Source organism: Vulpes lagopus, chromosome X (genome assembly GCF_018345385.1).
Source record: "Vulpes lagopus strain Blue_001 chromosome X, ASM1834538v1, whole genome shotgun sequence".
NCBI classification, from domain to species: domain Eukaryota; kingdom Metazoa; phylum Chordata; class Mammalia; order Carnivora; family Canidae; genus Vulpes; species Vulpes lagopus.
The window spans coordinates 7,816,087-7,835,913 of NC_054848.1; the positions used below are offsets into that span (position 1 = coordinate 7,816,087).

The 19,827-nt window shown below is 40.9% G+C and overlaps 2 protein-coding genes across 2 annotated transcripts in view; one reads left to right on the forward strand and one right to left on the reverse strand.

The window, feature by feature from the left end:
- Positions 1–19,827, reverse strand: part of ARHGAP6 (Rho GTPase activating protein 6) — a 477,361-nt gene that overhangs the window by 103,600 nt on the left and 353,934 nt on the right. The gene's annotated exons all lie outside the window — the stretch shown is intronic.
- Positions 14,245–18,656, forward strand: AMELX (amelogenin X-linked). The gene is made up of 6 exons (XM_041740678.1): positions 14,245–14,298; positions 16,230–16,277; positions 17,575–17,584; positions 17,777–17,808; positions 17,872–17,913; positions 18,183–18,656. Exons 1-6 carry the CDS (start codon positions 14,245–14,247, stop codon positions 18,654–18,656), a joined length of 660 nt encoding a protein of 219 aa, XP_041596612.1.

Below are 19,827 nucleotides of genomic sequence, written 5' to 3' on the forward strand. Positions count from 1 at the left end.
AGAAAGAAAGTTGCAGACCAGCATGATAATGTGTCTACTATAATTTCTCCAGGAAATGCATGTTAGTGTAAGCACAGAAAGTCCAGAAATTACGTCCTCAAATGGTTAATAGGAGCTGTCACTTGAGGATGGGATTCCTAGGGACTTTTGACATTCTGCCTATTGTATATCTAAACTGTTGAACTTATTTACAAATATGCATTATGTTTGCACTCAGAAAAAAGGATATATGGAAAGTTAAGATGAACAAAGTACGCCTCAAGTTTGAGATGGTTATTATTTCATCGTTCAGCAAGATGAGGGTTTCTGATGGATGAAGGAAATGATAATGAAATAAACCTAGTTCCTTGCCTGCAGGGTTGCTAATTGAACCCAGTGGTGGAGGTCACGTTGGTTTGTTGCTGGCAATCTTCACAATTGATTCAAATTAGCACTTGTTTGCTGGGTTGCTCCACATTCAAATCTAGTTATGGTGTGGCCACCGCAAACAGAATTCTTGGCCACACAAAGAATGCATCTACAAAATGGCAAAACAACTGGATTTGTTTGATTAAATGAACAAAACCATATATTCAGAGGAAGGAAAAATCAAAACAGCTGCACCCAGAGTAACCCACTCAGATGGGTGGTTCATGAAATGTACCCATTCATTGAATCAACATTTTAGCAGCCTCATGCAGACTCTGTGAAAGATCCAGTTTGAAATGAAATACTCATGAATAAACCAAGAGACCATAAGAAACACTTTTTTTTTTTTTTTGCCCATCATCAGCAAATGTTTGCTGAGTGCTCTCTGTGGGTCTGCCATCATGATAAAACTGTGGATCTGCTTCTACTACTTTATAATCAAGGGCAAGTGTCATTGTGTTGAGTGTTCTTGATTCCACACATGACACTGAACGGAAGTTCACTCAAAAAGAAAAAAAAAACCCACTGATTTGGGCAAAGTTGATAAAACTACAGCTTTTCAAATACAGTAAAGGTCTAGGAGACATATAGGCCAGATGGCTAGATTGTGTCCCATGCATCTCAGCCCTGGCCGCACATTATATTCAAACGAAACAGAATATGCAGAGATGTTCCTGATCATTGAAATTTCTGAAAGCTCCCCAGGTGATTCAAAAACACAGTCAGAGCTGGAGTCATAGCTTGGACCAATTGAATCAGAAGCTAGGTGGAATGGGACCCAAACATGAATATTATTTAAAAGCTACACCGAGTAGTTCTAAAGTGTAATCTGCGTTGAGGCCAATTTCTTCTAAATTAAGATTATTAAAGAAGTCAGAGGTGGCCTTTCAAGAAGCATTTTGTAAAGAGACCCCATATTACTTGGTCTCAGACTGTGCAGTGTTGCTAGAAAAGTGATCGCGTGGGCAAACTGTACAATGTTATAGTTTCGGATGTTCCCGCTTACACACATAGAAGCATATTCCCAGTCTGTGAAGTGCTCACTAGGGTTAAACGCTGTTGTGTGTGCTTGATTTCGATCACTTCGTTTGGTCCCCATGATAATTCTTGAAACAACTGAGGGGAACGGCTCTTCCCAGATGAATCACCACACAGAGAGGTTTTTCCAGAAGTTTTGCTCTCATTCGATTTTATAGCTGACCTGTGAGACTCGGGCTCCTTCAGGGGCTCTATCTATTGTACATCCTAGCTGGCAGTGGGAGAACAGGTTAAGGACATGATCTTACAAATATGCACACTTAACATCTCGAAAACATCTTCGGAACATGTCCTTTTAAATAAATTGAAGTCAGCATGAGTTTAAGGCACTCAACACAGCCCGGATAGAAACAAAAGCTAAAAGCAACATTCTGTAATTGTATTTAGAGAGAAGCCACCACATAACAGCGACCTACTTGTAAACCCAATTTGAGGTCCCTAACTAGTCTGATAGCCCCGCCACACACAGCCTCTCAAGTCCTACAGGGTCAAGGTTACACAAAGGTAGACTGACCAAACACTTCCTTTAAACTGAGAGCAGGAAACATACCATTTGTTACCTCAATGATCTGAAGCCTCCCACCCTGAGCAGGGCACAGCTCGAGAGCAGGAAAGGGTGCCAAAGGCACGATATCCTGTAGCCCATTCATTTATAAATGAGTTACCAGAGGATGAGGGCCTCCTCCACTCGTGCATTTCTGAGCAGAAAAGAGGTCACACTTATAAACTGACTTTTTTTCTGAAATTTACGTATTTCTAAAGCCCACACACTTCCTCTCTCCCCTCCATTCCTTAGACTAAGTTAGATTAGTAAGATATGACTAAACTGTGATTGCCCACTTGTTTTCGTTAGCCACAGTATAAATCAAATCTCATGCTTCTTTTTGCTTGCTCAAGGGGTCAATTTTAACGCTGAGTTAAACAAAACTCCTTGGGAACCCTTAATACACCTCTACGGTTCTAACATAGAACATGCCAAATTTAAGTTTATATGCTTTTTGAATTATTGGCACTATGCGTGGTTCCAGTCCTTCATTATGAAGACCTCTGGCATATTCCACTTTGTTTTTATTTTTTTTAATAACAATTTCAATCTTCTTTAAATAATCTGAAGAATAGGTGACTTTGCCCACCGGATATTTTTTGGACAATAATTTCATCCAAATAACTGTTGTGCTGCTTTCCCCTATTCATCTCTTCACCATTTCCTAAAAGGCATCACAGCATCACAGAACTTTAGAACTTGAGGTTCAATGTTTGGACCTCCAAGGACCCTGAAACAATGGTCTTTCCAGAACAGCATGCTGGGTCCCAGTACCAATCCCACTTCCTCCACCTGTAGTCCCAGCTCAATTCTCTGGTAACTGTAGATCTGTGGTACTCCACTGGGAGCAATTTTGTTCCCCTCCTCCCCTAGGGAACACATGGCCATGTCCGGAGACACTCCTGGCTGTCACAGCTGGCGAAGGGTGTGCTACTGGCATGTAGTGCGTGGAGGCCGAGGAGGCTGCTCAACATCCTCCAGTGCACAGGATGGCCCCCCACAATAATTACCTGGCCCCAAATGCTGAGAGTGCTAATGTTGAGAACTGCCCCCAGTACAGGTTTCTCAGAGATCCATTTTCCAACCACATGGTATATGATTCCATTTATACAAAATGTCCAGAATAAGCAGAGCCAAAGAGATAGAAAGTAGACTCTGGTGGTGGCTAAGGCTTGGGGGAAAGGAAACACGAAGTGACCGCTAATGAGGACGGGATTTCTTTTCAACAGGTGACGAAAATGTTGTGGAATTAAACTGTGGTGAAAGTTGCAAACTTTGTAAAGATACAAAAGATATACTAAACCTCACTCAACTGTACACGCTAACTGGGAATTTCATGGTATAGAAATTAAATATCAATAAAGTTATTAAAACTCTTTTGATAGACCTTTCACTCAATAATTTCTATCCTTACTAAGCAAGAACTAATAATACTGGAGAGCATTTTTGAGGAGCTCTAGTTTTGCCTGGAGAATATTCTCTGGCAACGCTTTAAATGCAACCTTATATTTTACAGGAAAGACTTTAAGATTTTCTTTATTTCTAAAGTAGCTCTATTTCCAATTGTTCCCATAATGTTATTTGATATGGAGATGCACCACGCACATCTCCACAGTGATGCCTTCATGCTGGCCTGACTTGGCCTAGAGATACCCAGGTGAATGCTTCATCTCCTTCATGGGTTTGCTTGAAAATAACTGCCCTCTTGAAACTTGCCACTCAGCACTTCAAACCCCCCTTAGCCAGCTCTGCTTTTTCCTTCTCCTTAGCCCTTCTCCCTTCTAACATACCATTATTTACTATATCTATTGTTCACAGTTGCTCTCTACAGGATTGTGAGCAGGGATCTTTGTCTTTTACTCACTGATGTAGTAGATGAATTTAGAACATGGCTAGCACATGGGACATAATAATTATTTAAACATGTAAGATGCTAGAACACAGGTTGGCACTTAATGATAGCTTCATCATCAGAGTTGTCACCATCAATAAGGATATCATCATGTGGCCACTCTTGCGCCTATTATTCCTCACCATTGCGCTGTGTTTAGCATTTCATGTTTCTTTACTTGACATTTTTTTAAGTAGGCTCCATGCTGGGCATGGAGCCCAGTGTGGGGCCCGAACTCATGACCCTGAGATCAAGACCTGAGCTGAAATCAAGAGTCAGATGCTCAACCAACTGAGCCGCCCAGGCGCCCCTCTTTATTTTACAAAATGTATAAGGACTGTGAACTTCCTGAGGGTAGAGACTGACATGTATTTATTTCTGATATGTCTTTTTTTAGATTGAGATATAATTCACACACCATAAAAGTCACCACTTTAAAGTGTACAACCGAGGGGCTTTTAGTAGAGACACAAGGTTTCGCAATTACCACCACTAATTCCAGAATCCTCCTATCACTTCCCTCCCCCAAACCCAAACCCGTTAGCAGTCACTCCCATTCCCCTCTTCCCTGGCCCCTGGCAATCATGAATCTGTCTCTAAGGATTTGCCTATTCTGGGCATTTCCTAAGGATGGAATCAGATAATATGTGGTCCTTTGTGTTTGGCTTCTTTCACTCAGCATGATTTATCCATGTTGTAGCATGTACCAGTGCTTTGTTCCTTTGGATGACTGAATACTATTCCATCATATGGATATCATGCCATATATTTTTATGTGTCCTATGCCTTGGATATTACAGATACTCAATAAATATTTTATACTAATGATTTAAAAATTCTGGAGATGTATGAAATGCTTTTTTTTAAAAAAAGATTTTATTTATTTATTCATGAGAGACACACACAGAGAGAGAGGCAGAGACACACAGGCAGAGGGAGAAGCAGGCTCCATGCAGGGACCCCAATGCGGGACTCAATCCCGGGACCCCAGGATCAGGCCCTGGGCTGAAGGCAGACACTCAACTGCTGAGCCACCCGGGTATCCCTATGAAATGCTTTTGAAAAAAAAATTTAGCACATGACTATGATTTTCCTAAGAGCATGATGATGATAAAGATGATGCACTAGGTAAGACAAAAAAAAAAGGAGATTTTATTATGATTATTTATAAAGCTATGTTAGCATTATACTGGGGAAAATGTTGCCTACAATTAGAACAAACCTGCACTCAGTCCACAGATTTCTGTGACGGACTATTACATCTGTTTAATTTCATTCCAAGTAAAAAATTCCCTATAATAAAATGTATGTGCGTAGAATTAGATTAATTTCTGGTCTTCTTCCTGATTCATTTCATTCCTCAGAATTATATCAGCTTCAAATCTAGTTAATACTCCAAGCAGACATACCATTCATGATGTGATTTTTTTTTTATAGAGATTTGGAAAATCATTCTCAGCTGCTATCACTGGATTTTACATCAGTTAGGGATGTGAAGAAGAGGCTCCTAGCTGCATCGCTGCTCAGGGCTGTCTGCGTTCAAGGGACCATTAGCTCAAACAGTAACTGGAATGGATACCAGGAGTGACAACACATCACTGATACTTCAGCCTCACCACATATTTCTTGTCCCCTGTAGAATGAGCAGATCATGTGAAAATCCTATTCTGACACTTTATGTTTGTATCCCTGTGGGCAGTTCCTTAAGAAGTGAAGATGAAAAGTATGCCCCTAAACGGCAACAATGCAAGAATGTTCTGTCCAAGAACAACAGAAGAAATTCTGTGGAGCAAATATGCGATAATGATCATTTCCAACCTTTTAGGTGGTGAACTATTCCCTGTGTTTCTTTAAATTTGCTCCCTCTGCCCCTTGAGCAAGTACTAAAATTGTCACTCTTAATATTGGAAGTCGTATTTATGAAGAGCTACATGTGTATCGAATGACATCACTAGCTTTCCCTGCCTGATGTCTTCCCATTTTCCAGGCAGTGAGGTAAGCGTACAAAAGAGTCAAAACCATTGGCTCAGGACAGGCATCGTGGGTCAGTGGCCCAACGACAGTCCTGACCCAGGCCATCCTGCCAAGGACCAGTTTTCTCCACCATCGCATACTGCTTTTGTTCAGAAAATACCAGTCTGTGCATGTGTATGCTGAACCCCAGTAGGTAAGTGCAACTTACTTTGGTGTATTTTGCCCAATAAGCAGAAGGAAAAATGCTTGTTTTCACATTACTGTGTTATCTCTGTTAACACAGATGTAACATTTTCATTCCCGACAGTGACCAGTTAATTATAACCCAAACAACACACTATCCATCTGCATATAATTTCCCATATTGAAAATTGCTCCACCAGATATTTAGCAAATGCTTACAGATCTTTCAAATTACAAGCTGTATGAACTCTTTCTGCGAATGCTTATATTATTAGGATATTTTCTACTACTGATCTAAAAAGGATCCTATAACTTTAAAAAAAATCTTTTTTTTTTTTGGTCTGTGATTTTTTGTTCAGCTTTTTTCCCCTCTGAGAATGAATATTATATAAACCCAGGGCCTATGGGAGATATAGCACTGTCACCTACTCATCATGCTTACTGAACATGATTGAGAAATTATGCCCCTAACTTCTTGAATCTCCCCTGCATTTGTTCCATTCACGGATTACTTAGAATAAATAAAATCTCAGCTTCCCAGAGACTTTCAGAAAAGAGTCTCTTAGGTAATTACTGTTAATACTTTGGTGATTATCTCCTCAAATGGAGAAGGGAGGGAGGGACGGAGGGAAGGAAAAGAAGGAAGAGGAAGAGGAAGGAAGGAAGAATCGTTTTAGAGAAAGACAACTTTAAACATCTATTTTTTTTCACTTAACGATGTGTCACAAACATTTTTCTATGTCAACCAATACAGATTAACACCCTCACTCTGAATATTGCGTGTGCCATAGTTGATTTGAACCAGCCCCCTACTGGTAGACATCTTGTTTTCAATATAGTTCGCAGTGGAAACAGCAGGCGCTGGCCATAATTAACTCTTCCCCCAATGACTCAGTGTGTGTGTATCAGTTAATGCACCATCACTGCAGGAGCACAAAGTACAGGACTTCAATCTGAAAGATGGAAGTGGTCCTATTACAATGAATACACCCCTTCCCAATCCACCCAAAGAACAACTGGAATACTCTGGATGGCCTGTCTTCACCATAGTCCCTGGTGCCTTTTGGTGGCACTACTCTCCCTCTGCTCTTTCCTCACCCCTTTCCCATCCACGAACACAGAGAGGGACACAGAGTATGCAGGCTTCCTGAAGGCGAGAAGGATGGTTTGTTCCAACGGCCACTCTTAGCATTCTCTACTCCAACTCAAGAGTGGAGAATCCTCCCACAGGCTGTGAGTAGCTTGAGCCTGGACCACTGTCCTATTCACATTTGTACCACAAGGCTGGTGACTGTGTTAGGTATATACTAAGTGCTCCATAATGCCATAATGGCTGCTGAAGTCACATCACAATTTTGGTCTTTGAGGAATATGTTCAGAGCTTGTGACCCAGAGCCATCTCCCTTTCCTGTATAGCTCTTTTATTTCCTACTGCATCACTAATAATAAGTTTTAGCTTTTCTTTTCAGGACACTGGTGGCTTACTAATAAGCCTGTCACCATCTTTGATTACTGCTTGGAATTACCATGACAATGCATTTCCCTCTACTTACTTTGCCTTTTTTTCTGTTTCCTTACTTCTGTTACTGCTTTTCTTATGCTCCCCATCCCAAGTCTACTCACTTATTGAATGCCTTTAGCCAGTAGACAATCCCTCCTTTTTTTCAAAGCTTCAAACAACCAGCCGCAAAACATAGTTAATTCCAGGGTATTCTGGAATAGGTGCTGATGGCTTGCAATCAACAAAGTATGTGAATGTGAGTGAGAGAGGGTTTTTTGTTTTATTCTTTTCCAATTACTACTTGGGCTGAAGTATTTCTAGAAGCCTAAGAAAATACTACTACTACTACTACTAATAATAATAATAATAATGATAATAAAGCTTATTTGTCTTAAGCAAACAAACTCAGTCACAAATAAGAAAAGATCAAGTGGATCTATCATAGCCTATTTCCTTATAGTAAATTATAGTTTGAACAGATCAGAGCCAAATATAAAAGCATGTTAGGATAATGGATTTGAAGCCTTTTACAGTATCTCCCTTTTCAGGTTCTTATTAGAATCCATTTGCCTAAAAGTCCATAGGAAAAGTTGACAGCGATGCTGAATTATCCGTCTTAGCTGTCTAAAAGGCCCATCAAAATCACTAAATCAAGATACCAAGATTTCTTTGTCTATGGAGAATCCACAAAGATCAAGGACTTTTTGATATATTTTCATAATGCCATAGGTAACTTCTTTACATTTTCTCCGTTTAATCAACACATTCAATCTAGCACCTAGCTTGTAAAAGAGATTTTTCTAGGTAACAAAGAGTTCCCAAAGCAGTATAAGACATAATATCTGACTTCCAAGGGTTGCAAAGGGAAATCACTGTGTTTATTAGAATCACATGGTGGTGGTGTACCTGAGTTCTGAAGAGGGTACAACTCTCCAGCAAAAACAAACAAACAAACAAAAGCCAAGAAAACCACAAAACACCAGCCTAGAGAATAATATTTTCTTATAAGTAAATGTCCACAGAAGAAACATTTTAAAAGCTGACTTTGGCTCCGGTTACTTAAGAGTACGCACTCTTGACATTATTCCAGAATATTGTACAATCTTGGACCTGCTTTAAAAGAAGACTTGAGAGTTGAGCTCCCACAGATAAGAAAGGCTTCTGGAACTCCTAACACCTGACTTATTTGCACATCACCTTACATGCCTCAATCACTGCTCCAAACCAGGAAGTTCAGCAAAGGGGAAAAATTCACAAAACAAAACAAAACACCCCCCCAGCAGTCAAAAAGCAGTGCCACAAGATTGAAATGTCTGAGCTTTTCTCACAAGTGAGCCTCCAGAGCCAACACCGCTTGGGGCATCTCTTTACTTGCAGTCCACACATAATTGTAACAAGCTTGGACATCAGATTTTCCTAGCACACTGTAAATTAGAAGCAGCAAATTAGGATGGGAGAAGCTGTTAGCATAAGCAACACGGACACAGAAAACGTGATGAGCTGCGAGTCAAGGAAAAGAATAACTATAAAATCTGTTGTTGTTGTTGTTGTTGTTGTTGTTGAGTGCCTACCATTTGAAGCCAGGCATTGCAGGAGGTGAAGACATTTAAGACGTGCTTCCTCTCAGAGCTCCAGACTGCTCCAGCTCCTGACTGCCATGGTCTCCCTTCATTAAACGTATTCCATCAGGCCAAAGCAAGGAGACGTAATGCTGGTGGGTCAGCTTCTCAGTGCCTGGGATTAACCCGTGCTTTCCCTCATCTCTGACCACCAGCAGGCAAAAACCATCTGATTTTTTATTTGTGCCAAAAAAAAGTAGAAGGCTTCCCAGCCTGAGGTCCTTCCACATGAGGTGCATGTTTTGTAGCCCTGTTTGATCCCACAGACCTCAGGAAGGACACGGAGCACCTGTTTCTGGGCCAGAAGGTGTCCCAAGTGTGATTTCTGATAATCCTTTCTTGGACGCTCTCCCTTCCCACTAAATAAGAATGGGAACCTGTAACCCATAAGCATGTTTATTCACTCATCATTTTGGAGAAAAGCTTTTAGAAACAGTGATCAATTCATGTGTGTATTTGTCTCCTATAGTAATACGAATGGTCTCAGGCTCAACGGCTATTCAACATACACATTCGGAATAAGTGCCTAAGTGAATGAAGACACCTTCTCGGGTCATCTTGTCGCAGTTGTGCCAGAGATAATGCCATAGAGGAAAATATTTTATGCTTATGATCCATTTTTTAAAATAGTGATTCTTTTTAAAATGACAAGACAATATCTGACATCAAAGAGCAAGGGAAATAAGAACACAGATACTCTGGAAATGTTATGCTCTCTACATAACAAAGTAAGCAGTCAATCTAGTAAATTCTGTCTTCTTTTATAAACTCAACTTATTCATAAGTGAAATAATTGCCTGGAGGAAAAACTTTTCAATTGAAATTTTGTTTTTTCTCTCTCAAACATTAACTTTTAAACTGCATATGTGGGACATAAATTAGTGGAAGAAATTTCTGCAGAGAGATCCATATTTTAATACCCTATGACTCAGAATATGCAGTGGGAGAAAATAAACAGAAAGAACCACATCATTTCTATTGTCTTTGCCATCAAAGCCTGAACAACTGTCCATGGTGAATTGGCAATAACTCACTATCCAGTGGACCAGAGAAAGTAATGCCACAATGAGGGATCTTTCTGTTGATCCTTGTGGACAAATACATGAGCCTCTCATTCTTGAAACAGGACACAAAGTAATGAGATAAATTTTGTAAAACTACAAGACCACTAACAGTTCACCAATGACTTCTTTAGAAGAGATTAACCACAACTTTGCAGGAAAAAATCTGTCCTGAATCTCTTCAGCCACCAATATATGTAATTAAATAAAACAGAAAAAAGATTGGAAAAGATTATGATGTGATCTACACTGCCCTTCCTCTCCCTCCTCCTTTCCTGTACCACTTTACTGTATACCTCCCACCTCCTTCTCCTCTAAGCAAGCGGATGCTAATTCCTCTTAAAATCCATTTCACAACTTCCTTCAAAGAGAAGGAATCCTTCTTGCCTCTGCAATAAACATATTCATAAATAAATGCAATCCCTGGACACAATTGGCTTTTAGAACTATATTCTATATTCGCTTTCATTCATACCATTAGCCTGTTATAATCTTCCACTTTCTTCTCTGTGATTTCTCTCTCTCACTCTCTGATTGAAAGATCTACCTTTTGGGATGCCTGGGTGGCTCAGCGGTTGGGCATCTGCCTTCGACTCAGGGCAGATCCTGGAGACCCGGGATCGAGTCCTGCATAGGGCTCCCCACAGGGAGCCTGCTTCTCCCTCTGCCTGTGTGTGTGTCTCTCTCTCGGGGTTTCCCATGAATAAATAAATAAATAAAATCTTTTTAAAAAAGAAAGATCTTTCTTTTTTATCTTTCTTCACAGGGTCATTCATTCCCTACTAATTTATCTGCAAAGATCAACTTACAATCTTATTTATTAGCACTTTTAAAAACATTTGCTGTGTGCCAAGTGATGGGGTTGAGAGGATGATAATTTTCCATTTCCCCCAGAGATGCCTCTTATTTGTTTTTCACATTCATTTTTCTAGGTAGATTCTATAATTATCTCCATTTTACTGATGAGGAAACTGAGGCTCAGGGTAAGCATCTTGTCACTGGTCCCTCCGCCCTTGGTGAAGCTGGGGTCTAAGCTCTAGTTCTTAATAGTACTACACTGCCTTTCATGGGTACTTTCTCCTTGAATTTAATTCAGCCAATGCCCTAAAAATATTACTTAAGTAAAAGAGACCTAGCTATACCACTAGTATCAGATGATCTATTATTAGCGTCTGATGATCTAGTCAGTATTCCCTTTACTGATCTAATATTGATGGACAACTCATCAGCTACCTCTTATCACCAGTTACAAATTTGCTTTTTAACTGATCAATTGCTACAATAAAAGAAAAATCCATATGCTTTCCTAAGGTAGAAGGGCAGAAGACATATGAATTGAATAGGTAGATCAGAGGTCCTCTTAGAGAGAGAAGCACTTTGGTTATCATTTATGCAAAGGAGAGGCTGCTGAGAACATGGGGATGATGCACACAGCAGGAAGTTAAGAGAGTCTGAGAAAGAAAGAGAGAAATTGGGACTTGCTTATAAGAGAAAATGGGGGATGCCTGGGTGGCTCAGCGGTTGAGCGCCTGCCTTCGGCTCTGGGCCTGATCTTGGAGACCCAGAATCGAGTCCCACATCAGGCTCCCTGTGTGGAGCCTGCTTCTCCCTCTGCCTGTGTCTCTGCCTCTCTCTCTCTCTCTCTCTCTCTCTCTCTCTCTCTGTGTGTGTGTGTGTGTGTGTGTGTGTGTCATGAATAAACAAATAAAAACTTTTTTAAAAAAAGAGAGAAAATGGGATTGGGCCAGTAGGATGTGGGCAAAGAAAGACCATCATATTCAGAGACGCTGAGTTGTAAGTGGGATGGGGAAGCCAAGACCATGTCCCCCCACACACCGTTTAAGTGTGCGGTCTGGTGTGTGACATTCTTTTTTGCCTTGTCCTTCAGGTCGTCAGCAGAAGTTTTGCTACTGTGATCATCTTGAGTTCATGGTTGCTTGGATGGCAGATGCATTGTAGGATGGGGCCAAGTAGAAGGGACTTTGTCCCCTCTTTCAGTGGACACCAGATTGGTGATAAAGGAATGGCCACAAGAACAGAGGAAATACTTTCGGTGAAAGTAGAAAAGAGCAGTGGTGATCACGAACTTCTAGTTCCTCAGAGAAATATTGGGGAGAGCCTTGGGGGTTTACCAGAGGGGAGAGCCTTGGGGGTGTACCAGAATGGGGGTTTGAATCAACTTATCCTGATCTGAGAGGGCTGGTGAACCCTAAGGGACATGCCGATTACACTACAGAAATTCAACTATCTAACTTTTTTGGGTAAAGAACAACCTTGTTTCCTAGAGCCAGGGAACAGACAATGACATAGCCGCTTCTTAAAAGTAACTTTGAATGTATCAGCATGTGCAGTCAACTTATTTGCTGACTTAAAAACAGTCTGATGAACTTTTTTGCCTGTTAAACCTATTATTGCCCATAATGAAAGACTCTATATGCACTAATCACAACATGCAGCCTTCTGTTTGATCACAGTTTTTAAAACTTCATGATACAGGGGTTTTTAGTTTTACTCAACACATTTTCCTTCCAAAATCTGATTGGTTGCTCTAGATGCCGTGAATGATATAAATTGAGCTCTTAGTTGGAAGAAATCTAAAGGATCAAGCATCCCTGAGTTTCAGACAGAAACTTCCTCTGAATACGCATATTCAAAGGTATGTGGATTTTATTCATTTGGTATCCTTTCTGTTGTACTTATTTCTTTTTTTGCATTTCATGTACAAAAGCTGCAAATGTATTCTGCATTTCTAATACTTTATGCTGTCATCTTCGGTTACTTCCTCAGTCAGAGCATAATTAGATTAGACTCTGATTACTTAGGTGAATTATTTTACTCTCTAATGCAGCAAAGTCTTTGTATTTTTTAAAATTTTACTTCCAGAATCCCAAAGCACTTTTCAGGGCCAAATTGCACGGCAAAATATTTATTGTAATTACATATCAATTAAGGAAAAAAACAATTTTCCCCCCACAGGCTGTCATCTACTACTTTAAAAGCCATTTTGTTTATTAATTACATCAAATAGAACCATCAACTAAATGTGGGGTTTTTTTCACATTAATTCAAACTTAAGAAAAACAGATTTCGGAGGTAGAAAACATCGGTGCACTTTTTATAGCCAGTATCATTGCACATGGTGTTCACTCTCTACGCACAATTTAAGATCCTTCTTCTGACAGTTTTCATAGTCGACAATTTGTACCAAAAAGCAATGTGCATATTTTAGGATGGCCTGTTTTGCTCCGTGTTCCAAGGGTCATAAAGTGTATAATTATAGCACAGCCAAACAAAAAGGAAGATGTCATTGACTAAATATTGAATCTTCCAAGGAGAAGTCCCTCAAAATTCATGGGATAATCACAAAATATTCGCACTGTCCTCTCCTCTCCATTCAACCCATCTTTTGCTCCACATCTGGAACTCAGAGATGTTACCGAGCGTCTTGCTTGAGGTCCTACCAATCGAAACACCTGGAACTTCACTCCACTCCTTCCTTACCCTATTTTGGTAGATTATTTCAATGTCTTTTCTCAGACGATTAGTCTTTGTTTTTAACAGTAGCAATGCTCGGGTGGACGGTGCAAACAAACCATTTTTGTGCCTCCTGGTTCTGAAAGTATCACATACTGTGCACCCTGAAGATCTCCGCAGCTTTTAGAGCCAACTCTGTCCTCGTGGTCATTAATTGTAAGCTACATCTAGCTTCTATGACCCCACAGGCTGCACAGGTATGGGAAAATAACACGTCAAATCATGTAACGAGAGTTTCACATCACTACAATTTGTTGAGCTCTCAACTAAATGAGAAGCATCCTTAGCACTATTGTGCTTCCAACAGCAATGAAATGAGCTCAGAACTGGAAATCACGTGTGAAGGAAGTAAGCTCACAAAGAACGGTCCCATCCTTTTGACTAGTGACAGACTAATATGGATTGTGTGGGTTTTATAGAGCATTAATTATGTCCATATCTGCAAAAAGATTTTTTTAAAAGTGTCAACTGCTATTTCAGGGCCATCAGAAATGGGGACCTGGATTTTGTTTGCCTGCCTCCTGGGAGCAGCCTTCAGTATGCCTGTGAGTAAAATTTCCAATTTCCAATTTCACAAGATTGGAAATAAAAATCTGCTCCATAGCTGTTAAATTTAAGGGTTTAAGACAGTACAAGATCTGATGTCCACAAATGTGTCTGTGTTTAAGAAACACTTGGAAGAGCTTGTTATAAAAAACAAATATTCCCAGATGCCTCCACCCAAGACTGATTCAGTAGAGCAGGAGTGGGGGGAGTGCCCAGGACTCTGCATTTTAACAAGCGCCTCAGGAGATTCTGTGGAGACAATTACTTGTAAATATCATCGCCCATCTCTAGATGGAAAACTTTTGGAAGGGACCCTTGAAAGGCCTCCAGAGAAAGTGCTCGAACAGCTTAGGCAAATACTACAAAAATGCCGATTTTCTCTAAAACCCAATTTCTCACGAGTGTCCAACTCTCTTCCTGCCCTCCAAACTCTACTGCTGTTACCGTCGGAGGGTAAGATCTCTGTGTTAGGAATTTCCTTCTTGAACCATCTCCTTGTTGTCAGAGGCCCCATCCCTTTAGGTGCACCTGTTAAGCACACGGGGGCTTCCGTGTGGTTGTCCAGAATCCTACCTATGCCCGATGCATGTGGATATTTCCTACCTTCAAATGGGCCACGTACCAGGAAGTCCAACCCATCCTCTTTAGACACAGGTACACAAGGTCAGAGAGCTTAGATCACAGGCAGGCAAAGCAGGACCCATCTGCTTTTCGGTGGCATAGAGAGCAGTTGATACAACCAGAAGCCAGCAAAGCTTGCATATCTGCCTCCTCTCTCTCTCTCACCCACAAGACCAAGATTCTGTGCTGTGCCTTCCTGAAATCCTGCACTGTGGCAATTCCTAGTCCCCTGAGGGGCCCCTGTATTACAAATTGAGCCCTTTTCCCACTCTTCAACCAAATACCCCTACTCCCTGGGGACTTACATCAAGAAGGTATAGGAAAGGCAGTTACCCGACTAAAATAATTCCCATTCAGATGAGAGCAAATAAACCCTCTTATAAAATACAAGCATTTAAAAATAATAGAGCCTTAATTAGCTCCCTGTCTGAGGGAGAGGTTCCATACAAGCCTCCCTCCTCTCCCTCTCCCCCACTCCAGGGCCAACCCACAGTGCACAACGCAGGCATCGGTCACGTGGCCTCCTTTTGACAGGACAGACAGTCCTGGTGTAGATAATTATTTGGTCTGTTTTTTTTTTTATTTTGAAGTTGAAATTTTGTCTGCCATAAAAACTTTGACAGAACAATAAGAAGAATCAGTTTAAATTTCAGAAATCAACTCTTTCACTTTCCATGGGATGTATGTTTCCACTCTACTGCACGCATCTCCTCACACTCATCAGGAATTCACAGGTGGTTGTTGCTTCTCATTGCCCTCAATGTGCTTTGCGTGCCAATTGTGAGGAATCTCTTGGATCCTTCAGGACTTACCACCCCCTGATCTATAAGGGAAGGTTTGTGAGACAGTTCTCTTCTTGTCGGTATTTCATAATCGTGTAAGACAACCAATCTCTCTTTCCAACGTGGAGTGAGTTGCATTAAGACACAGGTTGGCAGATGGGAGAGAGTAGGATTATTTGACAACAAGGATGGGGGCGTGTCCAAAGATCACTGGAGGATAAATGTGTGCTGGTTTTTGCTTCCAGGTCTTAGGAATGTCATTCGGTTGTTCTGGACCTCTTTACAATAAGAGGGCTCCTCTTCTACACAGGGTACATGTCCAAACGAAAAGGAGACCTCAAATATATTCTGCACCCTATAGATTTTTTTAAAGTAGCTTCAAGCTCTCTCAATGTGAACAATTGCATATTGACTTAATCTCTTCCTCTCTCTCTCCCTCTCTCCCTCCCTCCCTCCCTCTCCCCCCTCCCCTCTCCCTCTTCTCTCCCTCTCCCTTTCTTTTTCTTCTCCTTTCCCCTCTATAAAAGCTACCACCTCATCCTGGGCACCCTGGTTATATCAACTTCAGCTATGAGGTAATTTTTCTCTTTACAAATTTTTTTCTTTTTTTTTTCTTTACAAATTTTGACCATTGTTTGAGTTAACAATGCCCTGGGCTCTGCAAAGAATAGTGTGTTGATTCTTTATTCAAGATGTTTCTCAGTCCTGCTTTTTCAGTTCCCATTACCAGCTTCCTGGTTTAAGCCCTGATGGGTTGCCTCAAGCCTGCATTGCCTCTGCACACTCCTACTTGGCCTCTCTGACTCTGTGTCTCCTTCTTAAATGGCTATGAAGTTATCTATCATAAACTACTGCTCAGGGTGCGGCTGCATAGTAGGGCAGAAAGTGAACTCTGGCTGAACAGCTTTGTTCTATTCCAGCCTGTGAAAGGTAGGGGAGTCAGGTAAGATGTTAAAGATCCTTTCCAGCTAGAAACTCATGATTCTAAGATTTTCACAGTCTGTGTCTCCCTTCTTTGTCTTTACTGAAAGATCAATGATCAAGCAGTCTGTGAGACATTCTCAGAGCAATGGAAAGCATGAGATTTCTGGAAATCAGGTTTGAGGCTCTCCTCAACCCCATACCAATCACGTGACCTTGGGCAAATCATTTTCTCTCTCTAAAACTTCGGTTTCCTCATCTGGAGAAGGGAAATAATTATAATACCCAGACTTCAAAACATGGCTTGAGGAGCAAAATAGTTAAGCAACATAAAATGTGTTTTGTCAAGTATAATTTGAGCAAAGTTAGTAATTGTTTGTTGTACTGATACCAAATGCTATCCTGTAACATGAAAGAGCCCCCAGAACAGAGGTTAACCAAGTATATACTGTGCAGGGAGAGATGAAACTCTTATTTCCTCCATAGGTTCAGATGGCAATCTGTGAATCTGTTTACTCATACAAGCTGAGGAAAAGTGTTAATAACAATTTAAGCAAAGATCTTCTAATAGACCTTAAAAAGTTGACATATTTGACCAGAAAACCTGTGCTTCTAGGATGAGGGACAGATTTTCTGCCTTATTTTTCATTGTGATATCAGATCAAAAAAGGATATGACTAATGTTATATCACATTAATTTTTTTTTGTTTTGTTCTGCTCTTGCAAAGAAGAGCAGGAACTGTGGAATTCAACAGAATTACTACTTCTGTGACCTCAGCCAAGCTCATGAACATCTTTAACTCCCCATGAGCTAGTCTGTAAAAGTGAGGGTGACGATACTTGCCTCACAGTATGTGGGAATACATGAACAATGTGTGTGATGGACGTCATGTAGCGCCTAACACCCCAAGAAATACCTGACAAATGTTTACCTTACTCTTTCTTCTATAGAACTCGCACTTTTGGGCCATTAGTATATTTCTTAAAGATTTTATTTATTTATTCATGAGAGACACAGAGAGAGAGGCAGAGAAATAGGCAGAGGGAGAGGCAGGCTCCCTGTGGGGAGCCCGATGCGGGACTCGATCCCAGGACCCCGGATCATGCCCTGAGCTGAAGGCAGATGCTCAACCACTGAGCCACCCAAGTGCCCCTTGGGCTATCAATATTGACAGGACTGCATCAGTGAGTCTAAATTTCATGCAACTAAACTAAAGCAAATGTATTCTAATGTCTCTTTTTCTTAAGGTGCTTACCCCTCTGAAGTGGTACCAGAACATAAGGCATCCGGTATGTAGATTTTTTGTTCTTTATTCCCTTAAAATATTAGGCATGCATTTCAATTCCCTTTTAAATGAAATAACATACCTATGCCACATACAGACACTAATGGAAAATCTAGTTTGTAAAAGGTCATATCTGTGTACACAGTTAGAAATTCTTGCACAGGAAAAAAATGAATAACTATTCATAGTAATAATGACAAAGAAAACATGACTACTTCTCCAGCTGGAAGTCAATGGAGCCGATGGTAAACCTGACTCTTTGTTTCCCACCAGTACCCTTCCTATGGTTACGAACCCATGGGTGGTTGGCTGCACCACCAAATCATTCCCATGCTGTCCCAGCAAAATCCCTCGAATCAAGCCCTGCAGCCTCATCACCACATCTCCATGGTGCCAGCTCAGCAGCCTGTGGTCCCCCAGCAACCAATGATGCCAGTTCCTGGCCAACACTCTATGACTCCAACCCAACATCACCAGCCAAACCTCCCTCTGCCTGCACAGCAGCCCTTCCAGCCACAGCCCGTCCAGCCACAGCCTCACCAGCCCATTCAGCCACAGCCACCTATGCACCCTATCCAGCCCCTGCTGCCAGAGCCACCTCTACCTCCGATGTTCCCCATACAGCCCCTTCCCCCCATGCTTCCTGACCTGCCACTGGAAGCTTGGCCAGCAACAGACAAGACCAAGCGGGAGGAAGTGGTGAGTATCCCTCAAAGCCACTACATACAACACCTGGGAAAATGGTAAAGCAAAATTGGTCTCCAGAGTTCTAAGTTCTCGAATAATCCAGGGTAAAGGGTTTCAGTAGCTACACAGGTCAATGACTCTATTTGTCCAAGCATGTGTTGCAACTTTGTATTATAAATACGTTTATCCATGAAGCTTAGTAATCAAGACCATAGTTTTTATGGTAGCTTTAAATTCTATGATTATTTTAAATCTCTCCCAGAATATGTATTGCTGAAACCCATTAATTTTAAAGACAGCATAATGGAACATCAGTTCTCCTTATATTTCAAGAGTTGGACTAATAAGAATAGGCTAGAATTGCACTCAAGATTTTACAAAGGGTAATTCTTGAGAACGGGGAAGGATGCAAATATCCAAACAGGCTATGGAAGGTAGGTGGGAAATCTCTTCGAAGACCTCTTGAACTTCCTTAAAGGAAGATTACCTGTCTAGAGTGGATTTTAATCTAACTTGGAGGAAGCTAGACAGTTTATTAGATTCCTTTTCAGTGCTGGGTTTGTAGATTAAACTTTTAGCAAGAAGTTTTCACAATTAAGAACAAAATTAATTGCACTACAGTCAGTTCTTCCAAATGAGTGGGAAGTAGCCAATAAAATAAATGACTCATACGCATATCCATAAACCCTTATTCTGTGTATATGAGATGATGTAATTCTGCTGCATATGTAATTCCAACTTATAAACGTTATTGATGATCTTCTACTGAGAAGCAGTGAGGGGTGAGGTAGGGGTGACCTGGATGGGGACATAGGATACCCAGGTTCCAGTTCTGGCTTTGCCTCCAAAGAGGAAACAGTATTGTACAAGTTACTTCAAACTTATGGGTGTTTTCCCTTGTTTAAAATAAGAGAAAGTGACTACCTCAGATAATTTCAAGCCTCTGTCCAAGTACAAATACCACAGTCTCCCACCAAGAAATTATATAGTGTGTGCCACATATGGCTCCACAATGATGAGCATATCTCTGGAGAATATGGGGCAGAATTTTTGAAGCTGTATCCCCAATAATTTGGTGCCTATTGTCAATTCTTCTAGTTTAAGGTAATGTTCCCTCGTATAGAAAATGCATTTATTTATCACTTCATTAATGATTCAGGCCATGAACTTTATAATGTGCCTGAGCTATTTATGGAAAGGTGACTTTGGGCAGGTAGTTTAAAGTCTTTTT

Coding starts and splice junctions, on each gene's coding strand:
- AMELX (XM_041740678.1), top strand. CDS start 14,245: ATGGGGACCTGGATTTTGTTTGCCTGCCTCCTGGGAGCAGCCTTCAGT. Junction 14,299..16,229: donor GAGCAGCCTTCAGTATGCCT/GTGAGTAAAATT, acceptor CCTCTATAAAAG/CTACCACCTCATCCTGGGCA. Junction 17,914..18,182: donor ACCAGAACATAAGGCATCCG/GTATGTAGATTT, acceptor GTTTCCCACCAG/TACCCTTCCTATGGTTACGA.